General features: G+C 40.4%; 1 protein-coding gene across 6 annotated transcripts in view; it reads right to left on the bottom strand.

Moving 5' to 3' along the window:
- Positions 1-12,657, bottom strand: part of cep131 (centrosomal protein 131) — a 108,932-nt gene that overhangs the window by 42,244 nt on the left and 54,031 nt on the right. For all 6 annotated transcript variants that reach the window (XM_068003967.1, XM_068003966.1, XM_068003969.1 and 3 more), the window contains 5 exons: positions 8,903-9,019; positions 7,495-7,597; positions 4,035-4,236; positions 3,209-3,316; positions 713-830 (listed from right to left, as the gene is read on the bottom strand). In XM_068003967.1, coding sequence (XP_067860068.1) covers positions 713-830; positions 3,209-3,316; positions 4,035-4,236; positions 7,495-7,597; positions 8,903-9,019 — 648 coding nt within the window. The remainder of the gene's footprint in view (positions 1-712; positions 831-3,208; positions 3,317-4,034; positions 4,237-7,494; positions 7,598-8,902; positions 9,020-12,657) is intronic.

Below are 12,657 nucleotides of genomic sequence, written 5' to 3'. Positions count from 1 at the left end.
CCTGCAGAGAGGTTGGAGACATCTCAAACTTTGCTGGTGAACGATCAAACGGCATCAGCAAAGAACCTTTCACTGATAAAAGCGCCACCTGCCTGCAACGTCAGGACACATTTTCACGTGAATACTTAGGGTGCAGTTTCCCCAAGAACTCATTCAAAAGCTAGGGTATATTTCTACAGTGGGTGGCAGGTGCAGAATGAAGGAGAATTAAGTTTTTGTAGCATTAACACAAATATAATAGTTCAAAAAAATGAGAAATAACTCCTGCATCCGCTCTGCAAGTTTGTACGGTAAGTGGCTGGGCTGCACAGGCAATGAAGGTCCTAGATTCAATCCCTGGTTTCTGCTAACCTAACTGATCTCAGCATTGGCAGTAGGGGATGCTATGATTGACCTCAGCACCTTTGAATTAGGGTGGGGAAAGCTCGCCAGAGATCTCTTTCTTGACCGCTATCCAATGACCTCTGCTGGAAATGTATATGTATGGGACATCAGGCAGGGGCAGCATAAGACTCCGCTGTGATATTCCCTACCATTGAATGGTCTGCCACACGTGAATAGCTGCCGCTAGGGCAAGGTACCATGTCTCAACAAACAGAGGAGAGGAGGGAGAATATTGGCAAGATAAAAGAACCACAAGGATTATAGAACACAATGGTATTACAGCAGCATAGTCAACACCGAGCCGATACTTGGCCAGAGTGAATTCTACCTGGTGGCGTCTTTCTTGCTCTTCCTTTGCCTTTTCAAATTCCTCTTTTAGGGCTTTGGTTGCAAGGGAACAGTTGTCCTCCAGCTGTTTTCGTAGCTCGTCCAATTCAGCTCGTTGCCTTTGATTTATAAAAATAACCAACTGTAAAATATTACTATCTTTTGTGTTTCAAAGGGCAAAACTATTACATACAAAACTTATACGCTTAAATCCTATAATCTTGCACCTATGCCCACCTCATGTCATACTGTAATGCTTTCCTGATATGCTTTTCTGTCACGAGTAAACTTATCTATGTACAAACAAATGACCCATCGCGTTACCCACAGCCAGTGATGAATATAAGCTATTTAAAAAAAAAAATCTACAAGATGGGAGAGACTTAAGAAACTCACTCCACAGATTGAGGAGAAAGGCGAAGAGAAACGGAAAGACACAAGCAGAGAAGACAAAATGGGGGGGGGGGGGGGGGGGGGGGGGGGAAGAAGAGAGAATCAGAAGAGGAGAGACAGACAGAAAAAACAGCAACACAAAGATTAGAAGTCTTGTGTATAGCAGTCACTTGCTGTAACTTTCACCCTTATTTCCTTTAACACTTTCTTAATCACACATGGTTGATAACACCCGTATTATAAAGCAGCACTGTGAGCAACACCACAAGAGATTTGCTAATGGCAGCATATTAGGTACAAACAACTTAAATATTTGGTAATTTAAAAAAATTAGAAAGGAGGAATGAAAAATGTTAAGATAAGATTCTGTCACTTGATGAATCCAGTCAGATCAACTGAACCAAAACAAGTTTGATTTCCCCCTCAGCATTTACAGGACATCTTGTACCAAAGTGGGGCTGGAGTCAAACATTATTTTTTTTAAACAAAAAAATTAAATCCTCACAAACTGCAATACACAGGTGAATTACACAATAGTGAACAAATTCTCTTTTTATATGTTGCATTGTAATTCAACAGTGATACAAAGTAAAGACAATTAAAAGCTAAATCAAAAGCAAAGTACTGCGGAAGCTGGAAATCTGAAACAAAAACAGAAAATGCTGGAGAAGCTCAGCAAGTCAGGTAGCGTCTGTGGAGAGTGCAACAGAGTTAACGTTTCAGGTTGAAGAACGGTTAAAAGCTACTCTTGGTCTGAACATTTTGAGATCATTCACGAAACATCAGTCTGGGTTCCTGACATTTCAAGGCTCTGAACTTTGGCAGAATGTTCAACATGCACTAATAGCATTATAAGTAGCAGAGTTACTGGCCTTTCAACCACCACCATACTGAACTATAAGTGATTTTAAAGGGGAGGGAACAGAAAAGCACACATATTACTACATTCAGGTCTACACGTAGACACCATTTTAGAGGCCATGGCCATCCTCTTTTGAGAGTATCTACTACATCCATGCAGTACACACATGGCAAGTGGCACCTGAGCAACTAAACATCACGAAAGCTTAAAATATCACAGTACAGATACCAATCCTACCCAAAGTAACAGTTTCTGTCTGCCATTGTTTTTATTATATAAATGTTAATACATTTTAATTCCTGAAGAAAGTAATGGAATATATTTTCCATTCTTTGTCAGTATTAATATGCCTAATTAATCGTGGATTAGATGGAGGGCAAAGATCTCTACATACTACCCAATGAAGCACAATGATCCTCATGCTCAGAAGAATACTCCTTACATTTCCACGTCCATGCTAGCTGCTGATCTAGCCTCAACTAGTAGGCCTGATCAGTGCTACTTTGTGCAATCATTTTTTTTTCCCCCAATAGAAATGGACCAGTTGAACATTCACAAGGACAGTAACAGTTAAAAACACTATCCAAAGGCTTCACGAGGTAATGAGTAGCTGAGCCATACAAATCAGGAAGGTTCCAGGTTTGATGCCTGATCCATGCAGAGTAATTTGACCTCAGCTGAGAGAGACAAGATGTGGAGATGCTGGTGATGGACTGGGGTTGACAATTTTAAACAATTTTACAACACCAAGTTATAGTCCAGCAATTTTATTTGAAATTCACAAGCTTTCGGAGGCTACCTCCTTCCTCAGGTGAATGTTGTGAATCCACAACATTCACCTGAGGAAGGAGGAAGCCTCCGAAAGCTTGTGAATTTCAAATAAAATTGCTGGACTATAACTTGGTGTTGTAAAATTGTTTAAGAGAGAGACAAGGACACTGCAATCGGCCGCAGGGTCTCTTGGTATCCAGTAACTCCTGCTGCAAGGCCAAGAGTAGACGTCAGGTGAGCTTTGGGTGTGATGATCCGAACGGCATGCGAAAGCTCATTGTGTAGGCTCACACATGAAACATGGTCACTTGGACAAGTTACCAGAAGAAGCCAAGTGCCTGTGGAAACGTAGCCCAGCAAGGAGTCACGACTTTCAGGACAGAAGGGTGAGAGGGGAGAAAACTAATAGAGGAAAAATAAAGAGAACAAACAGAGCACTGTTCGAATTCCACATTACAGTGATATTCTCACCGAGCTGCTTGTTGGCTGAGACGTTCCTTCTCTTCAGTCACCTCAGCGTACAGTCTTCTTCGCTGTTGTTGGATAGCTTGCTCCTCTTGTTCAAGCTGTTTCTCATATCTGTTGGAACACAGCAATAGTCACTGGCTATCATTTTTGGGACTTGATTCAAATAAAACTATAATAGTCTTTCTTTAATATAGTGAACATGTGTCTTTAATACTGGGGGAAATGATCCAATGTCCCAAACAGTGTCATGTACATTAACAGTTTCCTTTAAGACATTCATTTCTTTAAAAAAAAGCACTGAAATTCAGCTGAGCACAATTGCTCATTTTGTCCTTTTCAAAGCATTCACATCACCTTGAATCAATTTGTAAAATGTCATGTCAGCAAAACTGGGAGGAGACCAAAAAAAACTTCTTGTATGAAGCTTTAAAATGCTGACTAACAGTGTCCTAATAAAAAATGCCTTGTAGAATCTGGTCATTTATACAAAATCTTTTTTTTTGATGGTGAGAGACTCTTCATTTTAAAATAGCATTTTCTCCCCTTCCTCAGAATGCCATGTGCTATCCCCAGACAATAGATCGGGCATATAACCTCTGGAAACACTGCTCTAAAATCAGCTGCAAAAAAAGTTTATGTTCAAACTTGTGTCTGAAGTAGAACACAATCCTTCAACTAAACTGATGCTTTAAACTCAAAAAACCACAAACTGAACGCCATTATTTTTAGGGAACATTATCGACACAACTCACCCTGTGACTTTGGGGTGAATATTTAAGTGCTACTGGACTCAAGAGGCAGTCACCACTTGAATAATTTTTTTTCAAACCTCTGTCTGGCGAGATCCCGCTCCCTCTGGCACAGGTCCTCCTTCTCCCTCTCCAGCTGTTCCCTCAGTTCTTCAGTCTGCCTGATGTACCGCTGTGCCGCGCGCTCATCAGATTGCAGAAGTTCAGCCTCGTGCAATGCTTTTAGCTTCTTGATCTCCTGTTTGTGTTTAGCTATCAGCTTCTGAATCTCTGGCTCCAGACCTTGAATTCAAACAATTTCATTGTGCATAGATACATGGAGAAAACCACTTGACCTAAATTCCGTACAGAACAGAATTACATCACTTTCAACAATAACAACTTGCATTTATATAGCACCTTTAACATAGAAAAATGTTCCCAGGCACTTCACTGAGGCGTAACCAGACAAAAATGGACACCAAGACCAAGAATGAGATATTGGGGGATGGGGGTGGGATGTGTGGCCAAAATCTTGGTCAGAGGTGGGTTTTTGAGGAGGTTCTTAATGGAAGATAGGAAGGTGGAGGGCAGAAGGGTTTAAGGAGTGAATTCCAGAGGGGCCTGGACAGTTAAGAGTACAGCTGCCAATAATGGGGCAAAGGGAGGGGGGAGGGGAGGGGGGGGCGGGTGGATGCTCAAGAGACCAGAGTCAGAGGAACGGAGAGTTTGGAGAGGGGAGGATTGTCGGGCAGGAGGAGGTGACAGAAATAAGGAGCAGCAAGGCCATAAAGTGATTTAAACACGAGGGTGAAAATTTTAAATTGGAGGCAAAGGGGGATCAGGAGCCAATCTAGGTTGCCTCCCACCCCTGCTCACCCCATCCATGCCATTGTCAGCTCCCGGCTCGACTATTCCAGTGCTCTCACGGCTAGCTTCCCATTCTGTGTTTGACACTGGGTCCAGGGTTTACTGTGCACTTTAGTAAACCTGGGAGAAGGGGTGGGAAGAGAATACAATAGTGTAGTTTTATTGTGGAAGGGGCATTTCACTGCATGGACACTACTCTAAACAGTGCAAAGCAGCTGTTCCTATTTATCCACATCTGCAATTTTGTTTCCCCCACAGATGTACAATTTATGTAGTGACATGTGCAAAGCAATTAACATACTTGCTAAGCATAGCAGACTAAGACTGCACTAGATTTTGCTTCTTAGACTGGATCAGGAAAAGGAGGGGGGGCAGCTTGCAATTAAGTCAAGCACCTGTTCAGACTTCATGGAGTCATACAGCACAGAAGGCAGCAGAGTCGATAACCAGAGGACACGGATTTAAGATAATTGGCAAAAGAAGCAGAAAGGAGATGAGAATTTTATTATGCAGCGAGTTGTTATGATCTGGAATGCATTGCCTGAAAGGGTGATGGAAGCAGATTCAATAGTAATTATCAAAATGGAATTGGATAAATACTTGAAAAAGAAAAATCTGCAGAGCTATGGGGAAAGAGCAGTGGAGTGGGACTAATTGGATAGCTCTTTCAAAGAGCCGGCACAGGCACGATGGGCCGAATGGTCTCCTCACAAAATGCTGGAAATACTCAGCAAGTCAGGCAGCATCTGTGGAGAAAGAAACAGAGTTAACGCTTCAGGTCGATGACCTGTCATCAGAGCCTGAAGCGTTAACTCTGTTTCTTTCTCCACAGATGCTGCCTGACTTGCTGAGTATTTCCAGCATTTTCTGGTTTTATTTCAGATTTCCAGCATCCACAGTATTTTGCTTTTGACCGAAGGAGGCCATAGGTTTGTGCCAGGTAAGCCTCCAAGAGCTGGCTGGCCCCAGTGTGCTTGGTGTTTCTTCAGTTCCACATCCTCAGCACCACCACCTATAGCAAAATGAGCAAGATTCAATTTACTAATAATGCACATTCATTGTATCATAGTAGGTACAGCACAGGAGACGACCATTCGGCCCATCGTGCCTGCGCTAGCTCTTTGAAAGAGCTATCCAATTAGTCCCACGCCTTGCAAATTTTTCTTATTCAAGTATTTATCCAATTCCATTTTGATAGTTACTATTGAATCTGCTTCCACCACCCTTTCAGGCAGTGCGTTCCAGATCATAACAACTCGCTGCGTAATAAAATTCTCATCTCCCTTCTGGTTCTTTTGCTAATTATCTTAAATCCCTGCCCTCTGGTTACTGACCCTCCTGCCAGTAGAAACAGTTTCTCTTATTTACTCCATCAAAACCCTTCATAATTTTGAACACCTCTAATAAATCACTCCTTAACCTTCTCTATTCTAAAGAGAACAATCCCAGCATCTAGTCTCTCCACATAACTCAAGTCCCTCATCTCTGGTACCATTCTAGTAAATCTAGACATGCCAATGAAATGCACAATTTTTGTTTAAATCAACAAGTTTTCACTTGATCAAGCAGCACTAATTAAAAATTAACAGCAGGATGCACTTTTCTGCTTTCTATTCTGGACCAAACACTTTCCTTGCTGTGTGTAACTTGCTTTCCTCAGCCAAGCCAGCAACAAGGCCAAAATGCCCACTTACACCCACACTTAAGTGATCCTTATTTGCTGACTCCTTCAGCACATCAAGGTTCAAATTTGAAACTATTCTCTGATCATTTCTCCATGCCAATTTCACCTGTGCCGGCTACACAAGCTGAGATCAGATCCAATTGCAGCAACTCATCACATACTTGTTGTGCACATAAGGTGTAAGGTGCTCCGCTCTCACTACTGTATAGTTGATTAAACTTTCCGTTACTCCCAACTGCTGAACTCTTGGTTAGCTTGTGGAACTGCGGCTGCCTAGGCCATCATCAAAAGCGACACAGCAAGTGGGTGGAGAGTACATAGGAGGGGTGTTTTAACCTGGCAGTATCTGGGAGCAAGGTTGGGTATTGGCAGCTTCAAAATCATCATACCAGATCTTGTTAATAGTTTCTGAATACAACACAAAATTTTAAAGAGGGGGGAATTTTCTCATTAACAACAACTTGCATTTATATAGTGCCTTTAATGTAGTAAAACGTCCAAAGGCGCTTCACAGGAGCGTATTAGACAAAAAAATCGACACCGAGCCACATAAAGAGATATTAGGACAGGTGAGCAAAAGCTTGGTCAAAGAGGTAGGTTTTAAAGAGCGTCTCAAAGGAGGAGAGAGGTAGAGGGGCAAGTTACTGTGTCACAGACTTTCCCATTGTTTGTTCTCGACAATCTTCTGGGCTTGCATGTGCAAGTTGGAAGGTAATGAATCAGAGATGCGGAATGATAAATCCATTAAAATAACAAACAAAATATCTAGTTTTACTTTGAAAACACGAAGAAAAAGTAGCTGAATGATAAATTTGAAAACTCCTTTTCGTTAAGTTTAATGGCTGTTGTGTTGCCAAACGCTTAGTACAATAGTTAAATAGATCAACACAAATAGATCGACAGTAATGCAGTTTATCATTAGTGGTTACTCACAAAATATATAACTGTTGAATGGCTGGAATTCTGTTTAGAACACTAATTATAAGCTGCAGATTTTTAACTGGTACCTTTTACAGTAATCTCTTTAATTTTCTTTGTCTTCTCATCTATCCATTTCTCTCTGCGCATTTTTTCTGTTGCACTCATTATTTCTTTTAGCTTCTTGATTTCCTAGGCAAAAGATTAGATAAGATGTTACAACAAGCCCAGTGGCATAATAATAAAGCAAAAAAACATTTTTGCTTATATCGTTGAATACTGAAAACTTTTAGAGAGAGGAATATAAATATATATATATATAATATATATATATATATATATATATATATATATATATAAATAAAAGACTTGCATTTCTATAGCACTTCTCACATCCTCAGGATGTTCCAAAGCGCTTTACAGCTAATTAATTACTTTTGAAGTGTATAATGTAGGAAACACGGCAGCTAATTTACAAATAGCAAGGTCCCACAAACAGCAATTAATTAAATGACCAGATAATCTTTTTTTTTTTTTAAAAGTGATGTTGGTTGAGAGATAAATATTGGCCAGGACACTGGGGAGAATGTCCCTGCTCTTATTTGAATGTTATAGGATCTTTTACATCCACCTGAGAAAGCTGACATTTGTCTCATCCGAAAGATGGCATCTCTGACACTGCAGCATTCCCTCAGTACTGCACTGGATTACGTGCTCAAGTCAAATGGAAATATGAATTCCCATTCGAAAAATATATAAACTGAAGAGTGAACTGTGTCTCAAGTTTAGCAGTGATAATTTTAGACAAAGTCCTAAGAGGTAGAAGTTAGATTACAAGAGATAATGTTTCCTGATTACCTCACAATTTGGTATGAGACTGTATTAAACCTAGTTAGAAAAGGAAGAGAAAACAAATAACAGACATTGAAAGGTTAATGTTTAAAAGACAGACAGCCCTCTGAAGTGCAGTGGTGTCTAATCCAATTATCTTTTTTAAAAATCAGACTTCAAATTTGATGCAAAATGGCAGATGTCTAATGTACTTTACCACAGTGTTAAAATGGTGGTTTCAAACTTGAAATCCCCAATTCAGAGAGTTGCTAATATCAGCTAGCCCAGTTAAAGAGGGCACAGAATTAGAGATGTTTCCACTCGTGGGGGACATCAGTACTAGGGGCTCGAAATATAAGATAGTCACTAATAAATTCAAAAGGCAATTCAGGAGAAACTTCTTGACTCAGAGAGTGGTGAGAATGTGGAACTCGCTACCACATGGGAGTGGTTGAGGCAAATAGCATAGATACATTTAAGGGGAATCTAGATAAATACATGAGGAAGAAAGGAATAGAAGGATATGTTAATAGGGTGAGATGAAGTAAGGTGGGAGGAGGCTCGCATGGAGCATAAACACTGGTATAGACCATTTGGGCTGAATGGATAGTTTCTGCACTGTAAAATTCTGTGTAATTCCATGTGGTTACAGTTTGAATCTCTCACCAGTTCATGCTGATCTTGCATCTGCTGGATTTTCTTCGTGTATTTCTGGTCCACCTGCTTCAGTTCATTTACCATGGACTCACACTTTTCATTTAACCCCTTCTTGTCATCTATCAGCTGTCAGGAACAAATACAGAAAAGCTCAGAAAATTTTCTATCAACACAAAACATTAAGCAACAAATACGTTTAAACTCTGCCCTCACCACTACCCAATATGTGACCTGACAATTTGTAGAATGAAAAGCATTACAAAAGGTCATAATACAATCATGCCAGAAAAATAAAGAAAATGTTTACACTTTGAAAGAATAACTGAGCTGACAATGACTGAACTAACAATGACTAAGCTAAGAATAAATAATTTAACAAAAGTTTAAATAAAATATTAATTAGTGACTAATAAAACATTTTTTTTTAAACTGTCTGGTTTTAATTTCTTCATCATTTTCTATACCAAACTTCTCCTTTCTCTCCTGAAGATATAGACCCTCAGAACTATTGAAGTTCAAAGCACACAAAAAGGCTATTTGGCCCACAATGTCTGTGCAGGGGCTCTTTGACTGACCAATCAACCAAGGCACCAGCCTTGGCTCAATGGCAGCATTCTTGCCTCTGAGTCAAAAGGTTGTGAGTTCAGGACCCACTCCAAAGACTTGAGCACAAAAACTAGGCTGGCACTTCACTGCAGTGCTGCACTGTCGGAGGTGCTGTCCTTCAGGTGAGATGTCAAACCGAGGCCCTCTCTGGTGGACGTAAAAGATCCCATGGCATTATTCGAAGAAGAGCAGTGAAGTTCTTCTAGTGACCTAGCTGATATTTATCCCTCAACCACCATCACTCACGGACACGCAGTGATCAGCAGTGTGTGTATCTCAGGAACGGGGCTATCAGAGCCAAGACTGATCCTTTCCTGAACCAATGTCCACGCATTCACACTTCCAGCAAAGGTAACTGGATAATGATCATCAGTGGGACTCTGGCTGATTTTTATCCTTCCCTAACCAAGAGCATCAAGGCCAACTGTAGTGACTCCCTCTCTTCCTTCCCCCCCCCCCCCCCCCCCAAGAACATTTAATTTACCACAGTTTGGGAACTGAATGAGAAACCTTGTAATTGTGACGAAACTGACTGAACCACTGAGGTACTCAACTTTTTTTTTAAAAAAGTACAATTTTGATTTAACAGAGATAATATAGACGCAGAGAATATATGGGGGTGGGAGAAGAATCTAGTGGCAAAGTTGGTTGAGCTCGCTGTTACTTTCAACCAATCAAATTGATTAGATGAAGGTCTCCTCACTCTGCTGCTATTATCAAAGGCATGGATGAAGGTTTCAGCAGCAGACGAGCTGAAACTTTGTTGAAACTTTCATTCATTGGACAAGGTTTGATTGTTTAATATCTTCATTATTCAAACTAACTACCCAGTAACATCCATAAGAAAGACTTGCAAGTGTTCACCAGCAAACAAAAAGAGTGCTCCCACTTCTATTGTTTTTTTGGGGGATTGACCCATTAAAATTATTTCTTTGAACCAGTAAGTAAAACAAGTAGAACTTTTAAAATGCTTATTTGATTCCTGCTACATGTTTCTGGCATACTTTATAAATGACACCCATAGTATTTTGCTTTAGAATATTTACAATATGAAAGTACCTATTTAGTTAAAACTTCATAGTATTTCATTTAAAACATATATGCTTGTTTTCAATTGTATTTACTTCTGCCAATTACTTGAGGGCCAAAAACCTCCCTTCCAAAAGTTTGGAGAAATTATACCATATCAACTAAACCAATGGTTTTCACTGTTTGTTCGAGGATCCCTGCAAATATTGACACACTCTCAGGGACCCGACTGCAAACACTGACACACATCCATGTCCTAACTTCCAAAACATGATGCAAGCTCCCAAAGGGAAGCAGTGCCAACATCGCAGAAAATCTTTTTCTATTAGTCACAGTTCTGGTCTCCATATTATAAAAAGGATATAGAGACATTGGAGAAGGTGCAAAAAAGATTTACTAGAATTATATCAGAATTGAGAGAATACACCTATCAGGAAAGACTAAACAGGCAGGGGCTCTTTTCTCTAGCAAAGGGAAGGCTGAGGGGTGACCCAATAGAGGTCTTTAAGATAATGAAAGGGTTTGATAAGGTAGGCGTAGAGAAAATGTTTCCACTTGTGGAGGAGTCCAAAACTAGAGGTTATCAATATAAGATAGTCACTAATAAATTCAATAGGGAATTCAGGAGAAACTTCTTTACGCAGAGAGTGGTAAGAATGTGGAACGAGCTACCACACGGAGTAGTTGAGGCAAATAGCTTGGATGCATTTAAGGGGAAGCTAGATAAGCACATGAGGGAGAAAGGAATAGAAGAGTATGCTGATAGGGTTAGTTGAAGTAGGAAGGGAGGAGGCTCAAGTGGAGCATAAACACCGGCATGGACCAGTTGGGCCGAATGGCCTATTTCTGTGCTGCATACTCGATGTAACACGATGTAAGTATACAGCAAGGTAAATAATGTATATGTAAGTGAAAAAATACAGAAACCTGACTTTTGGGAACATGAGCCCAAGAAATCTGTTGCTGCCCAATGGTTGAAGAAGGTCCATTCAAGCCAGCAATGTGAAAACCTCTGAGCTAGACAGTATAGCAACGGCACAGAACATTAACATCACCCACTGAATTTATTTGCATAAGTGATGTTGTTTGGGCCCAGAAATAAATGTTAATTTTAGTCTGGAGTCTCAACCGTGAATTTTTAAAGTTATATTTATAGTACTCAAAATAAACCGTAGTCCTAATTATAGTTTATTCTTTTGTACCCAAATTTTAGTTTGAGTCCTGGAAGAAAATTTATCAACGTTTATTTTTTGTTTTCTGTATTTTTGCCCCCCGCCCAACACATCAGAATTGTTTCATTTCTCAGAATTTAGGATAAGTTAGAAATGATAAACTGGGGCTAGAATGGCTCCTGATACTTCACTCATCCATTCCCATTTCCAACATGTTCCAAATGTTGTGAACTACCGATCGGTGTTTTAGTGCTTGGAATAACTCATTGTACTTTTAGGTTCATCTCTGCATCTCAAATTGTAGTTTTGGTTTTCATAAGAAACTTAGTCCCATTTTAATTTAGTTGATAAAAATACAACACATTTTAGTCAATGATTATTTGCCTCCTCATTTTAGTCAATGACAACAATACTGATATGTGACCGGCCTACGAGCTGGGGAGTGAGCAAGTTATCAGACTAAGGACAGGCAGAGACACAAATAGAACCCATGTTCTTTAATCAATAAGCTGACTGGTGTGCACATTTGGTATGGTGCAGGGGAGTTAGGCAAACAGGAACAAGTAGCTGTTGTGTTAGCACAAAAAAGCTTTTTGTCCTTAGGCGGACGAGCTGCAAGCTTTCCCACCTGTGCAACTGCATGGGTGACCTCACTCTGTGCACTTTGTGGCTTGCAGCCATTGGAGAGGTGGGTGGGAGGGGTGGGGGGGATTGCTGAACGTGTTGTTGCCCTGAGAAAATATTATCCATTCCTATTACAGCCATGCTTCTTTTCTAGGCACTGCCTCACCATGTCCACTGATTAGTGTGAAAGTAGAACTTATGGTACCAATGATATCAATGATGCCCTGCCTAATGGCTCAGTCTAGCTGAACCCAATCCTGTCAACCAAAAAGGCTACGTTTCTTTCTGGTGGGGCAGGGCTTGCCGCAGTCCAAGCATATATGGGAGAATCAA

The sequence above is a fragment of the Heptranchias perlo genome, chromosome 23, assembly GCF_035084215.1.
Source record: "Heptranchias perlo isolate sHepPer1 chromosome 23, sHepPer1.hap1, whole genome shotgun sequence".
In the NCBI taxonomy this organism is placed as follows: Eukaryota; Metazoa; Chordata; class Chondrichthyes; order Hexanchiformes; family Hexanchidae; genus Heptranchias; species Heptranchias perlo.
Note: the sequence above shows the minus strand (reverse complement) of the source record. Positions and strands in the feature narration are given on the sequence as shown.